General features: G+C 41.5%; 1 protein-coding gene across 1 annotated transcript in view; it reads right to left on the bottom strand.

Moving 5' to 3' along the window:
* Positions 1-2047: 2047 nt before the first annotated feature.
* LOC104378486 (cytosolic phospholipase A2 epsilon-like) overlaps positions 2048-23991 on the bottom strand; it is a 37159-nt gene continuing 15215 nt past the window's right edge. Inside the window, exons 4-21 of the mRNA XM_086613841.1 lie at positions 21852-21988; positions 21219-21350; positions 19693-19733; positions 18577-18619; positions 17671-17728; positions 17066-17232; positions 16862-16948; positions 15666-15703; positions 13618-13765; positions 12631-12767; positions 11457-11679; positions 10660-10774; positions 9414-9551; positions 8021-8128; positions 6649-6840; positions 4903-5069; positions 3401-3587; positions 2048-2253 (exon numbers count right to left, since the gene is read on the bottom strand). Coding sequence (XP_086469967.1) covers positions 2048-2253; positions 3401-3587; positions 4903-5069; positions 6649-6840; positions 8021-8128; positions 9414-9551; positions 10660-10774; positions 11457-11679; positions 12631-12767; positions 13618-13765; positions 15666-15703; positions 16862-16948; positions 17066-17232; positions 17671-17728; positions 18577-18619; positions 19693-19733; positions 21219-21350; positions 21852-21988 — 2324 coding nt within the window. The remainder of the gene's footprint in view (positions 2254-3400; positions 3588-4902; positions 5070-6648; positions 6841-8020; positions 8129-9413; positions 9552-10659; positions 10775-11456; positions 11680-12630; positions 12768-13617; positions 13766-15665; positions 15704-16861; positions 16949-17065; positions 17233-17670; positions 17729-18576; positions 18620-19692; positions 19734-21218; positions 21351-21851; positions 21989-23991) is intronic.

A 23991-nucleotide genomic window follows, 5' to 3' on the forward strand; every position in this document is an offset into this window, starting at 1 on the left:
TGTTACTGCAGCGTGTTACTGAAATGCCTGAATATGTGGAGCGAGGCAGATAATTTTCGTTTTGCAAACAAGCCTTTATTGTCTGGTATTGTATACATGAAATATTTGCATGGAAATAACATTTCTTCAGAGCTGGAGGTGGCATGAATTTATGGCCAAAAACTGTCCTTATTTTTTCACACTAGGGATTTCAGGTTCAAATGGAGGCAATTCCCAGGGTTATATGCAGAGCATGTAGCACCATATTTCTGATTATGACTAGTGAAACTATCATAGAACAAAAAAAGCCCAACAGAAGTGCATATTCCTCCAAAACCTAAAGAGTTTTAAATGGTAATATTTATGTTCTGATCTTTAGACCTACAACATTAGGCTACAGTTACACAAAAAAGTAAGGTTTGGTTTGACATCATAAATGACAAAAGTGTTGGCAAAAGTCATTGTGAACGAATTTGTAAAAATAATTTGTTATTGTTTCTTGCTAAAATGAAAATCCTCAGAGTATCATTTTGCACCAAGCCAAACATGTTATTTGACTGTAAATGAAACCTGTTATTTTCAGGTTAGGTTCCCTGGGCCGACGAGGTAGGCGCTCTATTAAAAAGAAGCTGTATTTCAAAACAAAGATGTTTTGTAAAATATTAACATGAAATGTTTCAACTTACCCAAGCATTTTCCCTGTTTTTTTTTTAGCTCCAGATTATGACATCTAGTTGATAGATATTTTTCACTGAATAGCGTCTTTGTTCAAAATTTTCCCAGTTGCCATTAGGATACAAGACTTAATAATAAAAATTTGACTTGCTCCTGGAATGCAAAGATTGTTATAGATTTATAATTTTTACAGCTCATCCTCAACACTTTCATCAGTTCAGAAAAGACACTTTCCCTAAAAGGGAAAATGGAGGAAGTTAAAAAATGCAAACCCACAACAAATGTTATTGATGGTTTTGTGCTAGATCCCATAGAGAGTCTCTTCGGATTGTTTTAAGTTGTTGCAGGCTACTAACTCACTCCTGCTTATCTGCACAATTTGAGCAGGTAGAACTAAACAAATAATCGTTTTTGTTGATGAGCATATGTCCTAAACTGTTTAAGTAAATGGCATTGAATAAAACAACAAAGTTTTCACTGCCTAGTGGAAGTACAATATTTTCATTTCAAGTACTTTTTCTTTTTAATTTGAGAAAGGAAGATCAATATGAGAAGTAACTCACCTGGGAAAAAAATCCCAGGGTGTTTTATTTTGAAAGCTTCAAAATAAAATTTTGACTTTTTTTATATACCGTCTCAGCACAAAATAATCCAGAGTGACAAAAATTCACAGGAAATTTTGATGTGCCCAAATTACACCTTTCACTGGAAAAAAAAATTTACATGAAAAACCTGACGCCACTTCCTCCTAAATTGCTCTGTCCCATCTATGTACAACTAATTCACAGCCCAAGAAAGCCCAGGAGGTGGATATGATTCATGGGCACATGCTTGTCCCTATGACATTTCCAACCTCTTCAGCTGCTCTTCAGGACACTTGCAAAACAGAGTTGACCCAGGGATCCAATGCCAGTTTCCAGTCGTGTCTCAGGTTTTCTTTATCTTCCAGGGTTGGATGCAACTGGTGTTCCACAAAGAAGAACTGTGGGGAGCAGAAGTTTATACCCCATCTGACGGCCTGTAGGTGTGTTGGCTGGGTTGTATTACTGTAGCGCTGTGGTGGTAAAAAATTATTTTCCTGTATGTCATACATTGTAAGTTAGGCTTAAAATAACACTATTTTTAAAATCTAACAAGGAGTTTAGGTAAAGAGTGTTCTACAGACAACCTTAATTTAGAGAACAAAGTATATTAAAAATTTCCCAGGCAATGTCTTTGCCTACAGAGGCCACTTCTTGGGAACAGAAAAAAAAAAAAACAACAAACCACTGAGCCACCTGAAGTAGTTTCTTTCTGTAGTGCAGAATGGCCAGTGTTCAAAAAGCTATGTCTCTTCTGTGTCCTAGAGCATGAAAAACTCTTCTGAGAAGATAGGCAGCAGTTGAACGGGTGATTAGCACATGTTTTGCCTTCTTTGCATTGCTGTCTGCAAGGCCTGCATAATCATCTGTGAGTTGTTCAGGATGTTGTATTCACTGAGGTTCAGGAGTCGACGGTAGTTCTCATCTGTATACCTGACTGAGAACATGCAGTACGGGGAAAAGCGACTGGTCAAATCAAGTTGTCCTCCCTCCATCTCTGAGCAACAGCGCTTGACACCTGGAGAGAAAGAGAAGTTTCTGCTGTGACATGGTGTTTATTTCAGTCAGCGACAAGGTGTCCACTGCAGCCCAAAGAGGGGGACTTTTCTCCGCAAGAAAATTCATAGGGTTTAACTGCATGAGCAATGCAGGTCATGCATTCCCACTCCTAGTCAAGAGAACGTGTGTGCTGAAGTGATGAGGGCAGAAAGGAGAATGGAGAGACAGCATTGTAATGGTCATCTACAGCTTATCATAAACATCTGTGTCATTAAAGCCATAGAACAAGCAAGCATAACAGCCTGAAAGGCCACTCCAATAGCCACTGCTGGTGCACTGCAGGCCTTATCATGAGCAACTGGGACCTCTATGAACCTTGGCTGAGGGAGGGGAGTTGCTAGTGATAGAATAGAATTTAAGTGAGAAAGGAGTAATAGAAACATATGGAAACTTAAAGTTCCTGCACCCAAATGCAGCCTCAGGGGGCCTGCCACCAGGATCCGTTTTCGCCTTTCTGTTTCTTGGGTTTCCCAAATTCCACAGAAGCGGAATTTTAGACTTTACCTTCTTGCTACCAAGGAGCAAAGCAAATGCATCCTAGTAACTGGCAGCAAATGAGAGAAATACAAAGCAGGTGGCCTGGTAGAAAAAAAAATGACAGGCCCTGAGCACAGCACAGTGAGCAAAATGACCCCTGGGCTGATGCTGTACCCAAAGGAGACGCATTGATCTTAACATTGCAGGAGTTCAGCCGTGAAGCCAGGTTCTTGCTCCCCCACCATTCAAACATGACACTCTACCTCCTCAAGTGTGGAATGAGATTCCTGGACAACAGACAACATATGTAGGGAAAAATAATCTGTGAGCGCTGTATTTTTCCCAGGAAAAAACTTTTGCAATTAGCTAGCTAGACTTTATGATACAAATGGGAGATGAAGGAGAGATGAAGACAAAGGCTGTGTCTGTCCTCTTAGGAACACAAAGATGACATGAATGAACACACTAGCTTTGGCAGGAATGGGGAAAACAGGTTTAATTAGCTAAAGTGCTCCTCCCTGAACCCAGCCAGCAAAGATAGCCACCAGCAGAGAAAAAGTCTCCGTCTGAGTCAGGGATGTGGGTAGTGGTGACTTTTGATTAATGCTTTGGCACTACTTGTAACTTACCGGGTGCTTTGTACTCTCGGAAGGTATCATTCACAAGGGGAAGAAAAATCACGATCGGACATCCTGGCAAATCTGAGTCTTGGAAGATGTAGCACTCCTTCAGATTCTTCTTATCTTCATCAGTCAAAGAAATTTTGGGGAATGGGATTTTCTGCTGTGAGTAGTATTTGCACGTCTTATCTAAAGCCTGGAGTATCACATAAATGGTCAGCATTGCAATTAAACTCGGTTGTCTTTAAGCCTCCAAATTGTTATCTAGTATTAAGGTTTAGTGACTCAGATGCATAGGGTGGATTCCTTCTTATCAAGGGTTACTCTACACATAATTACCACATACAGTAAGCAGAACACTAATCACAAACTGTAAATACAATTTCAGAGTTAGAGAACTCATTCAGGACAATGCTTTTTAAAAAATGGTAGCAATTTGCAGAAGTTTAGGGTGAAGTATGTAGTTTTAGTAAATGAAAGAGCCTGTGTTTAATATCTTGTATAGAATTAACTAGAAAAGAAAACCACAGCAAGGAAATACTTAAGGTATCTCATTACATGCTTGGAAGCCAGGAGATAAATAAGTTAAGTTTGAATGGGCAATTATGTCTCTGCCTGTGCAGACATTATGGCAGTGTTAATTGAAATTTGTATTTTACTGAGAAAGTTTGAAGTACTCGGCTATACTTTACCTTTTCCTCAATATGTTTAATACAATATCATGTCTTACTATGTACTGTGTTATTTACTCTGCACCATCTAACTGTGGACACTACCAAATAGGAAACAGATTCTACTAAAGTGCTTAAAACTGCAGCAGCCTTCCTTCATAAAATTAATTTTGACAATGTATGAGGCTGAAATGAAACTTTATTACTTGTATGTCTCATGCTACTATTAATAGTAGCACAGCTGTTGTCATTCACAAAAAAATAATTCCACTTAAGTGGGCCCAAATATTTAACAATGAGTTTCTAACTAACTTCAGTCTCTGATATGTAAAGACCCAAACTTCTTTTCTGCAAGGCCTTGTAGACAGCTTATTAACTTTATCTCCATGACACTGGATTTTCTGCAGGAAGATGCTTGTAATTGAATTTTCCTAGTAGCATCTTATTTGTCAGCTCAGAAATGATCTGTCTCTGACTATCCATGTAACTTATACTCTGACTTAAGTCAGGAGAAATTGCTTCCTCATCTTTATGCATATTCCTGAACAGGGTCTGGAAACCTGCTTGAATCAGTATAAAGCAGAAGAGGCTTCTCCCATCATTCTGCAAGACACCGTGCTGATGTCTCCTTGAATAACTCAACATGTTCATAAACCAGTAAGAGAGATTCCAGCAGTGGCAGGAAGAAAAAGGAACAATATTAATTATTACTGTGAAAAACGTAGGGGAATGCAGTAGTTAAAGACTGAAGAGCTGAAATAACTAGCAGATCTGGGCACTACAGACTAGACATTTACAAGCAAAAACAGAGACAACACATGGTAACAAGATCCTCCTCACCGATGTATGAGATCCAGTAGTATAACTTAAATATATGATGACATCCACTTTCCTCTGTGGCCTTAAAAGTGGTGGACTGCTGGTATTGATGAAAAATCCAGCATCTATCATGCCCAGGTGATCGGAATTTTGCATCAGCTGGTTGGGACGTGAGTCTAACACAGTGTCTAAAGTGAAAATATTTATTGGAATTAAGAAATGATCTGGAGATATTTTGACTGGAAAAAGCAATGCAAGGTGAAACTGACCATCCCAGAGGCCTGGTTTCATTTAGTTGCCACGCTACTGGATTGTCAAATAGGCGTGGAAGAGACTGCAAAATGCTACCTAAGTTCCTGTTATGAAAAATCTTCTATGTTGAAATTTCAAGCAACCTATTACAGCAATTTGTTATTAGTATGTCAGTAAGCTATTTCTTATCATGGAATCATAGAATGGTTTGGATTGGAAGGGACCTTAAAGATCAACTAGTTCCAACCCCCCTGCCATGGGAAGGGACACCTTCCACTAGACCAGGTTGCCCAAAGCCTCATCCAACCTGGCCTTGAATATTTCCAGGGAGTGGGCATCCTCAACTTCTCTGGGCAACCTGTGCCAGTGCCTCAAAACCCTCAGAGTGAAGAAGTTCTTCCTTATCTCTAATCTAAATCTACCTTCTTTCAGTTTAAAGCCATTACCTCTTGTACTATCACTACACGCCCTTGTAAGAAGTCCCTCTACAGCTTTCTTGTAGGTCCCTTTTAGGTACTGGAAGGCTGCTAGAAGGTCTCCCCGGAGTCTTCTCTTCCCCAGGCTGAACAAGCCCAACTCTCTCTGCCTGTCTTCATAGGAGAGGTGCTCCAACCCTGAGATCATCTTTGTGACCCTCCTCTGGACCCACTCCAACAGCTCCATGTCCTTCTTGTGTTGGGGACTCCAGAGCTGAATGCAGTATTCCAGGTGGGGTCTCACAAGAGCAGAGTAGAAGGGCAGAATCACCTCCCTCAACCTGCTGGCCACACTTCTTTGGATGCAGCTGAGGATACAGTTGGCTTTCTAGGCTGCAAGTACACATTTCTGGCTCATGCTGAGCTTCTCCTCAACCAGCACTCCCAAGGTTCAATCCATTCTCTGCCAGGCTGTACTTGTGCTTGCGATTTCCCCAGCCCGTGTGCAGGACCTTGTACTTGGCCTTGTTGAACTTGATGAGTTTCGCACAGGCAACTTAACCTGAATACTTAACCTAAATCTCCCTTGCTTCATTTCAATCATTGTTTCATCTTTTATCCGTCACTGATTCAGAGTATGAAATATTCCCATTTCTTTTTACATCTGAATTTATGTCTCCTCTCCGTCTAGTCTTCTTTGGGCTACAAAGTCCCATTCCTTTCCAGCTTTCTCTTGTAGGTCGTATTTTTGGGGATATTCTAGTTAAATCTGAAGTTAGAGGCACAGTTCTGCCAAATTCAGTGCTCTCCCACGTTCACTCTGCTTTTGCTGCTTTAAATTCGGTTCTGTCAGCTGTAAGCCTGCCCTTCCAGTCTGGACCACAGAGATCTCAGCTAAAGCACATAAACACATGCTTATATTTAAAAAGTCTTAAATACCTGGCAACACTGAAGTCTTAGTCTCTTCACTCCATTCAGAAACAAAATGTTCTTTCAGAAGATTTTTTTTTCCTTTGCCGAGCATGACAGGATTCCTTCCTAAATTCCCCACCCCAAAACCACCTGAAAATGATGCCTGTTAAATATTAGCCGCCATTACCTTTCCATTTACAGAAGTGTGCATTCTCCAGGTAGTTGCTATGCAGCTGGTAGCCCTTCAGGAAATTGTGGTGCTGGGCAACGGAGAAGCGGTCAGTCAATGCTCCCCGAAGGGCGCTGGACAGGGGACCGGGAGGAGTGTACATGCGAGTCCTCAGCTCATGAGGTCTTGTAGGCAACACCGGATCTTCATCTAGAGGAGGGCAGAAAAATCAGTGAACTGTTTGTTATTGATGATCCTTTCTGGTTGTCCTCGTGTGTAGGAAATCTCAGGGGTTGTTCTGGGACAATCCACTAAACACACAAAAACTATTCTGAAGGAGTGGAGGGGCTGCTGGACAAAGCTTTGGCCTGAAGTTCATCAGAAGCAGTGTTTAGCAATAGAAAAGGGACACCTCAAGGGAACTAAGCAATTCAGAGAACGTCCTGTCAGGAAGAAAACTACGTATCCTCACAAGAAGATATGAAACAGAGGCAAGCATGGAAAAAATGGGGCTGAAGTATATGCTCCCACTCAGTCAGATGGGCAACCACAGGGCACCACAGGGTCCATTGCAACAGTGACAGCATCTACCTGATAATCCTCCATGGCTACATAAGCATATGCTTAACCAGTAGAACGAGAGTGTCCTAGGAAAACCTAGGACATACATTCATATTTAGAAACTACAGGTAGTTTTCAGGGTGACTGCATGGCAGCATATGTGGGTGCAAAGTAGAAATGGCACAAGGTGTGGTTTCTTGAAATCACAACCTGCTTTGCTGGACTGAGTGGCTGATGGTGCAGCAGAAGAGACTTGGTGGCTTCCGTGATTGCACAGATGTGATTCTTTATTTCTGGGATGTCTGTAATTACAGTTACTATCATATTAAATGATTTAGCAATAAAACCGTGATTTCCGTATTGCTTCAGAAAATAGCCTCTGGGCTTCATTTATCTTTGTGCCAGGATGAATCCAATGCAGTAATTACAGTACTGAGTAATAAAATAAAACCCCAGGAAATATTGATTAGTCAATTGATAATTCAGATTTATTCTCTGCACAGGCAGTAAAAATACCTTTATTCTCTGCCACTGGTTCTTGGTTCTGTATGGCTGAGTGAGAACGGGCAATGCCAAAACACCTCCTGAGAAATGTGTGACCACTCTAAAGATTCCTTTTAAGGACAGAGCCTTTTAATCAGTAAGGTTTTAGTAAGTCTAGTAATTACAGCAGTGATTCCCTGATTACCCTCCCCCTCTTAGTCTTTACGGTGGGAGAGGAAGTTGTTATCTCGTAGGAGATGCGGGCTTCAATGTAGTTGACAGGATGATGCCAAAAGACGTCCAGAAAACTAAGTGACCATAAATGAAAGGCTTAATAGTTTCTCACCAACTTCTTCTATTCTGTCCTGTGTCCATCTCTTCCAGAAGTCCTCTGAACTGTGGGACAGTCCCCATATTTGTAACAGGTTCACCGAAAATATACTGCTCCACATACCTGTAAAGGGAATGAGTGAATACAAGGACACATTTTAATAAGAAACTGCCATTTTTCTTCTCTTTCAATCTGTTGGATTAATTTTTGAACAGGCTTAATTAAAATATTTCTACACTTCTGGGCTGTTGAATTTCTTTTAACTTTCTATGGCATTGGCTCAGGTCACACTGCTGTCAGTTCTGCATCTGCCCTACTGCATGGCTCTGCCGCATGATAAAGAGGGAGAAAAAAGGGAGAGAAGCAAAATAAGAGCTCAGGTAATGCAGAGGGGTGAACTGGTTTTTCAGCCATTCCGTTTGTAAGAGAAGGTCTCACACTTTACACAGCACGTTAACGCTCACAGACAGAATGGGCTCCTGCTCCACTGTGCACTCTTTTCTCCATCCAGGATCACCCTTCTCTGCCTCCCCACTGGTGGCTTTGTTGAAAAAACACAATGCTGCCATTTCATCTGCTATTGTAAATTTAAATATGTATTCTCATCAGTCTAGCACAAACGGACTTCCTAATTTTCAGTCAGACACAGAAACCAATATAGCATATACAGTATGTAGAAAATTAATTTCCCAGTGGTGGACCAGGTAAAAGGGACCAGCCCAAGAGGTAGTATTTTAAATATATCCCTTGGAATTACAGACTATTTAATATCACAACACGTTTTTACTAAAACCGAGGAGCTTCTAAGCAGCACAAGTGTAAGAAGACATGAACTGAAACTGAACTCGTTCGTTCACCTGCCAGTGATTCTGACTCCTCAGTAAAGCGATATTATTACTTTTACACTCAACCCACCAGTATAAGTCAGAGACTGACCAGAGAGGTTCAGAGACCCTTTGCTTCTAGTCTCATTTTTCATCCTGGGCAGCCTGAATCTTTAGAAGATGGGATTCTCTACACAGGGTTGAAGTTAAACCTTGCAGTGGAAGTACAGCTGCAGGTCTCCTGCAGTGTCAAAATTCTCATAAATTGGAGCATCCTCAGAGAGGAATTGGAAGAATAATCAAAGAAGTGGGAAACGTTCCTTACAATGAAAGAATTAAGGAGCTTCATCTATTCCATCTATAAGACATAATGCTAAAAAAATTGTGCATACCAAGACAGCGACAAGAAATTGAAAAAAGATGTGGGATTTTTTTACTATGACTACAAACTACCACACCCCCCGTTTCATGGCAGGTGTTATCATAGCAGTGTTCAGTACATTAGCCCAGAAATAATCCCCCTCTGGTTAACGGCGTTGCACTGCTCCAAAGCCCCTCTGTGCAAGGGCAATGCAATACGTCACCTTGAAGGTAGCAGATCCGGGATTCGGGGAGCTTTTTTAACAAACGTCCCATGAAGAACTCACTTCCAAAATGCTCTGTGCGAATGAAGGCACCATACTTCGGCAGTCCCACCTCATAGGGGGTGAACTCCACCCACTCTGCAATACAGGCACAATGAGACAGACACTTAGAGGGTTGCCAGGTTCTCAGCCGGGTGTGGAGAGGGGCGGCAAGGGCACAAACCGGCCTGACCTGTTTGCTACACTGCCTTTGCAAAGCTTTGCTCATGGATGACCGCCTGCAGGACCAGGCAGCTGAGCTCAGACACCGGCAATGGGGAAGCAGGGGCAGGAACGGGGCTCACCACGGTGCTGCCGGTGGCACCAGGTGCACGCTGGAAACACAACAAGGCTCCAGCTCTTACACACCCCATGTGCACGCACCAGTCCAGGGTTCTCCAGCATGTACAAGGTTTTGCTCTGCCCTAGCATACGTCACATCTAGGTGAAAATACTTTCACTGTTATCCATGCAGTTAATTTAACTTCCCTTGAATAATTTTATCTACAAAGACAGGTACTCAACTCTTCAGAAACTTTTTTTTTTTTTCTGAGAGGCCAATTATACTCTTTATGTGCAGTACTAAGGAAGACAGAACTAGTCCTTGACTTTCTCGAATACCCTCTCCAAGTGAAGTGCAGTCGTCTGATGTAACTGCAATGTGAGCAAAGACTGGGACAGAAAGGCCACGGACCGTAATGTCTTTTTTGTTCAGAAGTGGTTCATTCTTTCACTGCAGTCATAAAGTTTGATCTGAATTTCTTCACTGCCTGTTCTCCTCCTCCAGCTGCTTCTCCTCATGGAAAAAAATAACCAAAACAATGAGCAAAGCAGAAGATTTGGAGTAGGTTGGATGTTTTCCCAAACTTTACAACTACGTGGTCTTTTTTCATAATGAAACCATAACTGGGCATGGACAAAAAGCAGTATTTAATTCTCGGACTACTTCTCATTCTAGGTGGATCAGATAATATTTCAAAAATGGCCTTTCTGGCAGCATTTTGACTATATATGTCTAGACAGTGAAATGCTGATCTCAAAAAGCTCTTGTATTAAAATTGTAAGGCATGAAGGTGATGGTTATTTCTCCAAAAAGCTACTAACACGCCAGGACTGCTTTCTTCAAGTGCTACCAAGCAAAGAAGAGCAAATTACAGGACTTCAGTTGCCAGTTTTAGCCCCGTCGGATCTGAAACCTCATCCTTACCTTTGAAATCATTGGTGCTGTAGCTATCCCGGACGCTGACTGACACATAGATGGGTAGCGGGTTCTGGCCATCACACAGTGCTTCTTGCTGGTCTGAAAGTTTGTGGGGGTCTTTCTGGTTTTGAAGAAAAACAGTTACATGAGAAGAGATGAAAATGACGCATGGTGAATTCGATGGCATCAGTGCTGGAGGAGCCGGGCGACCCTGCCCCCAGCATGCAGGATGTGCCATGGCAACTCTATGGCACAGAGCACTGCAGGCACCCACCCACTGGTGACAGACCAGTTTCCCAGGGTCCAGCCTGACTTTGTGCACACATTCACAAAGAGACAAGGAGAGGGAAAACTACTTCTGCATAGATGGCTGTACATACTAGAAAGTACTGCCCTGGCAAGTAGAAGAAGGGAGAAGCTGTCCCTTAGGGTGAGGAGGGTAGTGTGCAGTCCTTGCTCTCCTGGGGCTGAAAGAAGGCTTTGAGCATGTAGGCATTGAGTTTCCTTTCTTAGTACACAACAGCTATCACAATCCAGCCTTGCAAGGGGTCTGGAATTTGGCAGTAAATTATTTGCATCCTACCCAGTTTCTTTTCTGGAAAAGTATATTCTCATCGAAGAGGTTTGTAAAAATTATAACATCTCATTAACTACTGACAAATTTAAGAGCAGCTAGTTCTGGTTAGAGTTTGTTGACATGGAGAACTCCATTCTGTTTTGAGGTACGGTCTCTGAAAGGGTGAGCTAGTTTCCTCTCCATTCACCAAGGGAAAAATTCGTGGTTAATGGAATATACATCATACCCCATCATTTAGTAAGTACTCAATCATGAGCCCCCAAAGATCTATAAATGATGTCCTGTATCCCTCTTCTCTCCGCTGACAAAGCTGCTTGTTGTAGTACTTCATGCGATCCATAGAGAAACAGCCCATCTTGCATTTGGTTGCTTGTTTCTGGGCTTCACCAATATGCCAGTCTAGGTCCTTCTGTGACCAGTAGGCATCTCTGTATAAGTTGGCCATGGTCCTGGAGAAAGACAATACAGACAGCAAAAGTCAAAAGGAGCAAAAAAAGACTTGAAATTTTGTGCCTTTGAGGACAAGAGGTATACATTTATGGATTCGCTTCTGCTCATACATACTCTGGTTTTCCTGCTCCATTCAGCAGAACAAACACTCCAGAATTTCTATGACTGTTTTAAAGATGGCCCTGAAGGATAAAGGGTTTTTTTTTTTTATGTTCTTGACTTTTTAAGGGATAAAATTGTCAAATGTGAACATAGGTACATTTCTGAAGTACAAATTAGGTAGAAAATGATAATAAATTTTCTTTGCTTCTTTTCTAGAACCATAAATCAGTACACACCAGCTGCTGTCTCTTGGCTTTTTATCACTTGGTGCTAATCTTATGATATCACTATGCTTTATTTCAACACTATCCTCTGTTTTACCAACCTTCCCTAAGTGGGACCATCAGATGTTGTGCAGTTGTAGGTCCTGTGAGCAGGGAACAACACTGCCCATGGGAACTCAGTCCTTTCCCAGACTGACAGTTGCAGGACTAAGTGTGCACTGTCCTGCAGTTTTCTCTGCGTGACCAGTTAGAAAGCAGAGCCAGCCTCAGAAGTCACTGGGAACAGCAACAACTGGGACATCACTGGAGAGAGGAAGTGACATGATGTTGTGGGCAGTCTTACATCCACAGTAACTACTTGCTTAGAAACCATTTTGACAAGTGTAATTATCATATACATATTTAACTGCTGCAAACGTGGAGTTGAAAATCACAGTAAAGAATTGCTAATAAAGAATCGGTGCATCGGATCAAGCTAATACTTAATTGCCTCTTACTGAGAAGCAGCTCATTTCTGTGATGTTTGAGGAAAATCTCCTGATCTTATCTGCTTTCAGAAGCTCCTCTCTGCAGCAGTGTCACCCTCAAAACGCCTGGTCAAGCCTCCCGCACGAGCTGGCTTACCACGTGGTGCCGGACAACCCGCTGATGTATGTTACGCAGTCCAGGAGATTTAATTTCTTGAGTCCCATGAGGCTGCCGTATAGTCCTGTCATTGACTTCAGTCCTCCACCTGTTGTGATGATAGCCACAACGGGGACCTGTTGGGCAGAGGAGGATGGAACATTCACACCAACAGCGCTCAACATGGCATCCCGGACTGCAATGAGATCTGGCCACCACACCCAGTCCAGATCCTGATCTCAGAGCCCAGGTCCCTTTTTGGAAGGAAAGGATCCAAAACCAAGCAATGGCTGCTGCTGCTGCTGCTTTCCTTTGGAGGAACATGGATTCAGAGATTAATCCAAACCTGGGTTCTCATTCATCTCTACGATAAAATAGCGGCAAAGATGAACAAGAAGAAACCCTCCTGTGGAGACAACAATGTATTTCCCACTTTTTTCTTATTTCATACATCTGCTACTACTGTATGAAAATCCCAAATCCGTGAAGAAATACAGTCAGTTCACAGCCAGTGTTGTTAGGCTACCCTCATCGATGCTTATTCTTCAGTATCATGAAGTTACTTTATAATAAAGTATTTTTATTTTAAGGGATTTCAAAACTGCAAGGAAGGGAAGATATTATAAGAAACATTCAGAAACGTTTATCCTAAACTCTCACAAAATGATGAAATTTGAACAAGGGAAGAAAACTTTGCTATGTAATATATTTAATACGTACAAAGCATTTCTGAACCAAGCCAGTGGTGGTTCGCATAGGGTGGTAGGGATGAACACACCTCAAATCTGACAAATTCCAAATTGACACTCATGAGGGATGCAACTACTGCAACTAGTTCTTCTTGCAATGGCAAACCTTGGCAGCAGAAACAAATGCACTTAAGACACAAAGACAAGCTGGTACCCGCCCATTTTGCTGACCACTCATCCAGAAGAGTACATGAAGGCACTAGAAATTCAAGATCTACCTCCCACAACACACACGTACTTCATGATCCTGCAGATCCTGTTGCAGGTGAAAAACATTTTTCAGGGCACTTGCTACATATCTCTTTCTTTTCCCCAGGAAAGCCATCTCCTCTGAACATAAGCTGAATCCAAAGCGCATGTCCAGATCTTGGTGGCACGAACAATTACTAAGATAAAAACAGGCACATATCTTACATATTAACACACCCGTATCAATCTTAAGACTTTGAACAAAGATAATCTACAGCACCCTTCCCTTCAAACAGGGTGATGTAATGTGACAGGAGCAAGAGAGAATATTCTGACTATTTTTAAAAGAAAATTTATTTCAGTAAGTGAGCTTAACCAGTGGCATTAAATAACACAAATACTCTGTTATTACTATTAGATGAAGAAACACTGTATTTACAAATGAAAGGAAATATTTAAATGAATATTCTAAACCAAAAAAAAATTACAAGTTTCAAAAATCTGTGCAAATGGTCAAAAGTGAGCGTATTGATTCTCATTTCACGAGATATTTTCTCATTCTAAATCTAAAATAAAACCCAATTTTCAATGTTGGCATTTCCCACGTGAAGGAAAAACATCGTTTTGAGCAACTCACATGGGAACGCATCCCCCTCTAGTGGTGAGCGTCCCTGAGGCGAAAACCCATCCACCCACCCGCCAGGCACGGGTGGCCGTGTAACCCTGCTCGCTGGAGGGATGGCCTCGGTGACATGAAGCCCCTGGATGGATGGAGACGGGTCACTGAGTTTAGTGGGGCAGGATTTCACCCCTGCTGCTCTAATGTGACTGCACTTGCACAAGCTGTCTCATGGGTCAACGCTGGCAGTTGTATTTCACGTCAACCTTGATTAAGAAATTGTAAAGTTTAGTATTCCTCAGAGGAAGATTTTATTTACATCAGTTTTGAAACTGAGTAAGCTTATTTCCCTGAGCATTTGTGCTCTTCCTTTTGCTCACCTCCCTCCTCTCTCTTCTCACCACGCCTAAAAGACAGCAATGGGCAAGAGATTTGGCATGGTGTCTTCAGACCAGAGCTACCCATGGGCTCCCTGGCTGGCCAGCAAGCACTAGCCAGGCACTGTAAAATGACAGGGCTTTGCTTTTTCTTGCAGTGACAGAGCTTCTCTCTTCTACTGAATGCATGATTTCAATGAAACAAGTAATTACACTTATTTATGAGATTTCTCCATCATCAGATTTGGATAAAATCAGTCAAATGATTACAACTGTATTTGTAAATGAAGACATGCAAGGGGAACTGAGTTGGGTGGAGCTGCAAAAGCCAGTTTCCATTGTAAATCAAGATACAAAAAAACAACTGCTTTTAAAGTTCTCTGAACGTAAATTAAATAAACGGGAAGCCTCTTTCTTGTTTTGGAATAACACTGTTATTCCTACTGTCATTGATCACTTGCCTTTCTGAAATGAATAACAGAAAATTCTGTTTGAATTCAAAATTATTTTTCCCTTTTATTTCCTGGTCAAGCATACACACACACACACACACAAGATCAGTTTGCCCAGTTTTGTGTTACGTATGTTTATAGATAACAGAAAACATCTTCATGTTTACTCATGTGTATTAATGAGCATGTCTATAGATGTCGAATCACTAGCCTCATTGTCTGCCTGAGTTTCTACTCAATATACAGTATAATGGGACTTAACAAGATTTATCGCTACTGAATATTGACAGTTAAGAAAAAAAGCGTTCATAATTTCTGATCAAGTTTAGCATTTACTCTCGTCCATTCTGGTTTTTTATTCAGCTTTGTCCTTTTTGTGAATTTCAGAGACTGACATTGATCAAAAATAATATTCTGCAGTCAGAAGGGAAGGGATAAAACTAAAATAAATACATGTTTATCAACATTTATTGATTAAAGCCAAATATTCCTAAGGCTAATTATGTATTATATACTGCGCATATATTTTATGTTTTATTAAAAGCATGTTCTAGTTTTCAGACTGCGAATGCTTGTATCACATTCATGTGGCTAAAAAAATATCAAAATCAGTAACCTAAGTCTTCAGGAATAGAAGAAGATCTCTTACCAGGTTTGTGCTCTCACATTCAAGTCAAATCTTTTCTCCTAGAAAATAAGAATGTGAACTGTAATTTTTTTATTTTCATTTTAAAATTTCATTTTTCCCTTTCTGTCTTGGGGTCAGAGCTTGATTTAGACCCCAGCAAGGTCTGGCAATCACAACGTTAAATGTCTGAGATATCGGCATATATTTCTAAAAGCGTTCACTTAACCTTGGTGGAACATCTCTACCCACAGATCCCAAATGCTTCCAGACTGCAGAAATCATTAGTTATCTTGGTATGGGAGGTTCCTGAGACTCATGCAGTAGGTTTTATTTCCTGTGTTATTCACAAGCTTTCTGCAGCACCCTGAAATACCATGTTTTGTACGTTTCCCGTTCTTTATGCTCTAGTACACAGCAGATCTTTAACATCCTGGCCACAGTCTCACAGTGAAGAGACTGCAAGTCTGTGTTTGCTGCTTCCAAGACTTCATCCTGTCTTAAAAATTGTTATTGCAATCTTCATAGTAACCGAAAAAAAAAGTGCTCTGTTCTGAGAGGGTGTTTTAATGGCCCTGAAATCTGATATTGTCCTACTTCTTCACAACATAACTATTAATATTTGGACAAGATTGTCCCCAATAATCTGGACATCTGTAAATGTTTCGTAGCAGAAACACATATTATCCTAGTAAGGATCCCTTTCTTCTATTGATTTAATTCAAAATTATACAGCACATACATCTATTTTAAGCAACATTCTCATTATATTCTATAAAATAAATACATTCTGTCTAATATTTTCAATATATTTTAATATACTGTCCTTTGAAGCACACAGTTTGCTACAGATGGGTTTATTGACCTTTTCCTAGCTAATGTCCAAGGAGCAACTTTCCGTTTGGACCCTAATCAAAGAAGGAGTCAGTGAATCTTTGGATAAACAGAGAGAGGTGTACTGAAGGAATCGTATTTTCTGCTATCTTTGTTGATCTGTGTACACCCTATTGGCACACAATGGAGACTAATGGAAGGACAACCTTCTTCTGTGGAGAAAACAGTTAGAGAAACAAAACTCCTGTTTGTTCAAGGTCTAAGAAAAAATCAGAACATTTCTGACCCTCTTAGCAGCCATCTAGGACAACATTATGGGGGCTAACTGAAGAAATTATTTCAACTCAAGTGACCTTTTACTCCTGAAGTCTGGAAGTGATGCTCACCTCTGCAATGGTCGTTTTCCTTCCCATGGTCAGCGAATTCAGCATCACCACTGGGGAGCCCGTCTCTGTACTGTACTTACAGTTCCACTGGGAAAACAACATGCTTTAGGACAAAAACAGTAATAGGTTTACCCTCTCCCCCTCCTCCCACTTTCTAGTGAGGCACTCATAGTCAGTTCGTCATCAAGGCCACTTCCAACATACAGGGTGGTAGCGCTTCTTCTTTGGCAACATGACGTCCAGTGTTGGATTCGTGTACTTGATATAGTGGAACTTAGTGGAACCTGATGGGCTGACCACTCCGTCGGGGCCCAGCGTGATATCCTGTGTCCTCTCAAAGGAGCCCTTCACAGTGAGGGAAAGCTCTTTCTCTAAAAGAGCAAAATAAAGGTTGTGAGAAATGTCGCTCTAATTTAACAGGAAAATTGTGCTGGCTTGATTAAAAGTGAGGTACAGGTAGCAGCAGAGCTGAAGAGTTTGGACCATAGCTTTGTCTAGTGGAAAGCACTCTGAAGGGAGTGTTGGTAGCAAAGGGAAAGAAGCAAAGTAAAGGCTGAACTCTGAAAGCTCTCACTATTATATGCAACTGGGATTTTAACTTTAATGTAGGTCTGATAGACCTTATTGATGTACACCTAATAATATGCCATCATTGAAGTTTATAATAACCTAATATGTGTTTATCCGGTGTCAACTGCAATGAATACTGTAAATACTATTTATTCCTTTAATATGTCATATGAAAGGGGCATCCTCTCAACAATAAGCATACAGTTACTGGTAAAGAGATAACAGAGCAATAACCTTACTTGATTTTTGCTGCTTCTTCTCTGCCACTTCAACTTCCAAGCAGCAAAGTTCACGACACTGTAAAAGACAAAGAACAAGAAGCTGTGAGAAAGATGATCACATCCCAGCCTTGTTACGGGGAGCTGTGAATCACTCAGCTTTGGACATATCTAGTTCCCTGAAGTGTCCTGTTCCCTGGTGTTTCTGGGCTTTTGCCTAGTAGCCGCTGACTAAGAAAAAGGAAAAGCTTTGGAGGGAGTCATAGAGCATCCTCCAGTGAAAATGACATATGGCCAGGCACAGTAAGAGGAAGATACAAAGGAAGAAAATCAGGAGCATTTTTCAGGATACTCACATAGATACAAAGGGTTAAACTGGAAAAACTGTAAATGAAAGACGCTCTGCTGAGCGATCAAGAGTCAGCAGTAGAAAGGGTTTTCAAAGAAGCATTACTATTAGTGTTTTGGGGAGGGTTTTATGGCATTCTTCTTTCACACAATGTAATCGGTCAATACTTAGTGCTGAGCTTACCCACCAGGCGTGGCTCATCTCCCAGGGGAGGAAAGGGCTGGTAGGTTATCAGCAAATGGCTTCACAGTATTTTTACCACTGTGGTTTGATAGACAGCAGTACATTTTTGAAGGAGTACTGGTACCAGAGGAAACCTCTGTGTGTGCGTGTATGTGCACACACATGTGCAGTGTGTTCAAAATATAGGTCAAACGGGAAATAGTGGGATATCACCAATGAAAAAGACAATAAATTATCCCATTCTTAAAGTATCTTAATCAGGAAAGGGTGAAGAAATAGAAAGAACTGGCCTACTGGCTATCTTATAGCTCACAGCTTCTCTAACACCCACCCTCCCTTCCCCTTTGTATTAAGGAAATACTTGTAGAAAATTTCTTGGGGAAAAAGACACATACCACTAGGACTCCATTGGTAGCAATGGCTTCATGAGGACCAGAACTGGGAAACAAAATGGAAAACATGGATTTTTTAGATCAAACAAATGATCACTCATCCTTGCCCAGGATGTTGCTCTTTCTCCCTGCTTTGGAAGAATGATGGTCAGAGGGACCTCAGCAGCAGTACAAGGGGACTTGCCTCTGTACCAAAGCTGAGCGATGTGTATGATGGTTACTTTTTCACAGTGCAATGTCACGATCATCTAAAATGGAATCTGCAGTTAGGTAAATTCTTCTCTTCACTATAACATGTAAAGTATGTGTATTTCAGCAGTAACATGCTATTGTACCAGCACATCCCTGTTGGAAAGCCCAGTTCTATGTATTCGCTGGTATGAAACAATCAAAGGGGCAGAGGGCAGTGGGTACAAATTACATGGTAGAAAAAAAAAGCTTTCCAGATTGTTCAAGTGAAGTCAGGAGATGATGTGGAGTGATTTGAATTCTGATCCTGGCTCCCCACTAGTTTGAGGGCTGATCTCAGGCTTGTCACTTTTTTCTGCTGTGCTTCAGTTACCTCGTAGCAACATCGAGACAAAAATACTGACTCATATGGACTGCAGGCTGACCATGCTGGAGGAAAAGCCTGGCACTAGAACTTCCAACACATCATCATTGTGTTGGACAGAAAGACAACAGAATTACTAGGACAAAAACAGCACTGCAAGGGAAAATCAAAGGAGTCAGAGATACACTGGGAACCTTACCCAAGTGGTTCAGCATCAGGAGTCTGTACAGTGTATAAGCTGAAATAGGTGTGGGAAAATTGATAGACATGCACACGCATACAAGCTCATGCACACACTATCAGAAAGTCTTCTGAAAAGTGCCCAGCCGACATTGTGTATAGGAGACACAATGCTGGGAGGTGTGTCTTTGAAAGAGACCAAACTACAGAACAAACTGACTGGGGAATCAGATGGGTGTCTCATTCCAGCAGAGACTGCAGTAAAGATGTAGGAGAAGTCTGCCACTTTTGTGCAGATATCCCACGCAATGTGACTTCTAATGCTGGTTTTGTGTTTTAGCATTTAATGATTTTTGCATTTTTAAAAGAATCTGTATATCACTTACGCGGCCTCCAATTTGAACTCAACTTCTAGCTCCTCCTTGGCCTGAAAACAAGAATAAGAGATTAAATGAAGTAGCTATGCAACGCTTTCTCCCTTGTCTAAACCCAAGGCCCTGGTATGCAATATTGAAGTAATTGGTTGCAATGCACAGCCTGTGATAAATATTTCAACCTGGAAGATCTGAAAAAACATTCCAAAACAGTTTAATGATTCCTTCCTCATCTCCTTCCTTCTACAAGGTATCACCAAAACAACCTGCACTTTTAGTATGAAGGTGCTCTAGGAAGACAATTTGCAACCTGTTTTGTCTTCTGAATTCTACTGTTTTCTCCTATTTATTCCTGGCACTGTCCTTGCTATTAACTTGGAAGTTAAAGACACTTTCCACCCATTGCTTTAACATAATAAATATAATAAACAGAGATCGGTATTATTGAGTGATTCAGAGCTACAGTTCTGCAATCCCCCTGTAAGGCAGCATAGATATGTATGAGCCAGTTGTGAGTGACCTAGTTTGGGTACGGGAAGCAATCTGCCCATGGTAGCAAGAAGTTGTATACGAGATATTTCACTGATCTCATCCGTAGATCTCAAAGGGAATCAAGACTCTTTTTTCCTATTTTGCGGATGGGAAATAGAGAAACAGAGTGAGTCAGTCATTCAGAGCTCCAAAACCGCACTAATTCCAATAGGTAAGTCAACAGGCTCAGCCCTAGAGGTATCACTGCAGTGCGCTGCAGGGAATGGTGCTGTGACACACACACAGGGGTAACTTCAGCTTTGCCTTTGAGGTGAAAGTAGATACAATGAAAGGGGCAGAGGGTAGTGATTATGAATAACACAGGTAAAAAAATTTACAGATTGTTCACCCTGCAGCATCTGTGCAGCCTTGGTGTCACTCAGGGGTAGCTCAACATCAGATCTCTCTCCTACCTACCGCACTCTTTCAGCCCTATGCTCTTTAATAATTTACAAGAATACTCAGAGGAGAGGTTCAGGCGCTCAAATCCAAATTTTTTTACTACATTTTTTGTATTTATATTTCAAATGGCAATTCATGTACTCATTATTGGGATAGGTCATCCATGGTGGATTCAGAAGGCTCACTCCAAGATTTTGAACGTGTTGTATAACTCTCCACTGGTTTGTTAGTTGCTTCATTTTAAGCCCCTACCTGATCTACATGATGGAGTCACATGGCTGCTGGACCAGTGACAAACTGGAACAACAATGCCTAAGTTCAGCCCCACAAAATAAACCAAAGATACTTTGCCAAGACTGTCAACTAATACTGACTTCCAGTGCTCAGGCAGCTGTAGCTGAAAGGGACTGCTCCATGGAAGATACCACAGAGACAAGCTGCAATATGCATTGCCAGAGACATGGGAGCAGGGTAAAGCAATGCAATATATAGGCCATGAAACAGAAGTACATTAAAATGTATAGTTCTGGCTTGAAAACTCAGGTAAGTGTGTCCTCTACACCCTCTCTTGCCAGATCTTGCAGGCACTGATCTCATGGTCTCACCTGTGGGCTGGGCTTAAAATACAGGACCACTGTTCTTTCAATTGGAAGTTTAGCAGTATCGAAGAGCGCACACAGGAGATGGTCATCTGGAGTAGCAAAATCCTCATCATACACTGTCAGCTCCAGCACGTTCTGGAAAAAGAAGGAGAAGAGTTTTTTATTGTTTCTGCAGTCTGGATATCACTAGTTCTAGAGAAGAAAGAGTGTTGGGGATGTGCTTGAGAAGAAAAGCAGAGAAATTAAGTATCATCACTCTTTGGAAAAACATACTCTAAATCGAATATTGATTCTTCCCTAGTTCAGTTTAACTGATGTAACACAAGTAATACATTGGCTATACCTACACAACAGCTTTGTTGACTCCCAAATTCTGTATCTTCTATCGTCTTGTACTGATTGATAAAAGTCTTTACTTTCTATAAAACTTCAATGTCGAGCTCAGTTTCTGACCCTCCTAAACAGCACCATGCAACAGGCACTGGAACTCAGTCATCTCTGCTGTTAAACCATTTGAGAAGTCCCTTATTACAAGCTATCTCTTAAACAATTCCTCGGCACAGTTCAGGAGACAGATAGGACCCATTGTACACAAAATCTTCATGCTGTTTCAAGCAGACAACTTTGGCTCCCTACCTTGACCTGACTCTGGATCCTGAAGTAGAAGGTTTCGTTCCACACCGGATTGTTGGAGTTTCTCACAGTTTTAGTGCGGGACTTTTCACATGTCGCCGTCGGCAGCCACAATGACACGTAGCAATCAGCCTGGGTTACTGGGTTAGGAAAGAGACAAACCAATTGTTTATGTGGCAAAGTCAGTGGTGCTGTATGACACCAGAGAGGTTACTGCGTGGTACCAACAGCAAGTGTGAGTTATTTAAAGGCAGAAATGCCTGATGTAATGTGACTCTTTTCAAGATATCCTTCTGAGAAGGAGAAAGCACAGACCATAAGACGGCCAAGAACAGGAGGTGGTTTCTGTTCTTCCTTGCATGAGCTACAGCCAACAGTGATGTTGTGTGTAAAGCAAGAGGGTGAGGATTTCCTCTTCTAGTCAGCCACTTTCTTCAGTTTCTCGACCGACAAGTTTTTCTGTGCTCATGCGTGCATGCACACACATACTAACCTTCAGCTGCTTTCTGATCAGAGGGGCCTGGGAGCCTCCTCCACCTTTTGAGAACAACTGCAAAATGTGTCCATCTCTGCCTTGCCTTCAGTGGTTGTCTTGGTGAGGGTTTCTGAAGTAGCTGCAGAACTACTCTTGTTGTAGGAGAGTGCAGAGGCTCCCTCCAGAAGGAGCTTGTTGAATTAGACATTGGATGTTAACTAATTGCGACCTCCAGGAAGAGAGGGACCAAGACTGTCTCCATAAATGCACGAGGAGAAGGCTAGTGAAGGACATTTTATCCCACTTCTCGAAGGCACCTAAATTATAGTACATCTCAAATGGCTACAGCCAAACATCTGATGCCAAAACATACAGTCAAACTGTGTGCCAACGGAATGCAACATTTCTTCATGCAGGTTATGTGAAATACTTCAGCACCTTGAAACTGTCTCCCACACAGTTCTTAACAATAAAATGATCAGATATCACGTAAAGCAAGAGGTAACTGACTTTGAGAATGGATGTTCTTTGACATGAGACTTTTGAAGGAGACAAGTGATGACTGCAGTAAATGGAAAGGACCCTTCAGCAGCAGGTAAGGACTCTGCAGGTAGATTGAGGGAACAGAATTTGCACATCCACTTCTGGGGAAAGGCAAAAATTCACCCAGCTGCAACAGAAGGTTTTTCTTGTCTTCTTTTATTTCCTTCTCCACCAGGTTTTGGCAGACGTTGCCCTACAGCCATTGGCTCTGTCTCAATCTGGCTGGAGGCTGCATTTTATGTTGTTGAAAGTGTATTTGTTCAAAAAAGCTTGCCGCTTTCCTGTCCAAGTCACAATGAAGAAGTGAAATTCAGAACTGCTTGAGAAATTACATAATGCATTGTGATACATCAACTGACATTTTAATTATTTTTTTTCTACTTTTTAATGTTATAATGCAGAAATGGAAAAATATTTTTAATTCTGCCAAATATTTCCTTACAAAACTGTGGAGAAATCAACACATCCCTGCAGAATCAAAAAAACAATATTCCTCTGATGGAAAAAATTGTTTGGAAAATATCTAGCAGGCCCAAGCCCTCTTCCTCTCCCGCTCTTTCCACCTTTCATATCTCATCTTGGATGAAAAAAAAATAAAAATTCAGATTCTGACAGCAGTTTAACTGTCCTTGCCTGGTCTTATCTTCTGCTTTAACTCACTTCTACTTTCCCATCACTCTTCTCTCTTAGCTTTCTTCCCCATACTTTCTTCCTGTGTTAGTTGAGTGGAAATTTCACCTCCAGCATTCAGGTTTCCTCCTTTCCTTCCCTTCCCTTCCCTTTTCTTAAGGAACAAAATCCCAAAGGGAAAGAAAAGGGCTGCAGTGGTCTGCCTTCCTGCTCCGCGTTCAAGCCCACAGGTGGAAACAACAAAAATTACCCCCACAGCATTTGTTTCCCCCACACAGATGGCACGATGGGCTTTGCGGACTCATGACTGAGAACCATGATTCCCAGGGATGTCTGTTTCACTTCAGACATTTTGGTTGCATACTATATTCCTTTGCTTCCCACTCTCCTTAAACTCGTTCCCGCTTTGCGTTAAGGTCTGGGAGACATACCCAGGTCTTTACCATCCCCATGTGTACAGATAAACATTAAGCAGCATCAAGAGCCTCATTAATA

The sequence above is a fragment of the Tauraco erythrolophus genome, chromosome 6, assembly GCF_009769465.1.
Source record: "Tauraco erythrolophus isolate bTauEry1 chromosome 6, bTauEry1.pri, whole genome shotgun sequence".
NCBI lineage: Eukaryota > Metazoa > Chordata > Aves > Musophagiformes > Musophagidae > Tauraco > Tauraco erythrolophus.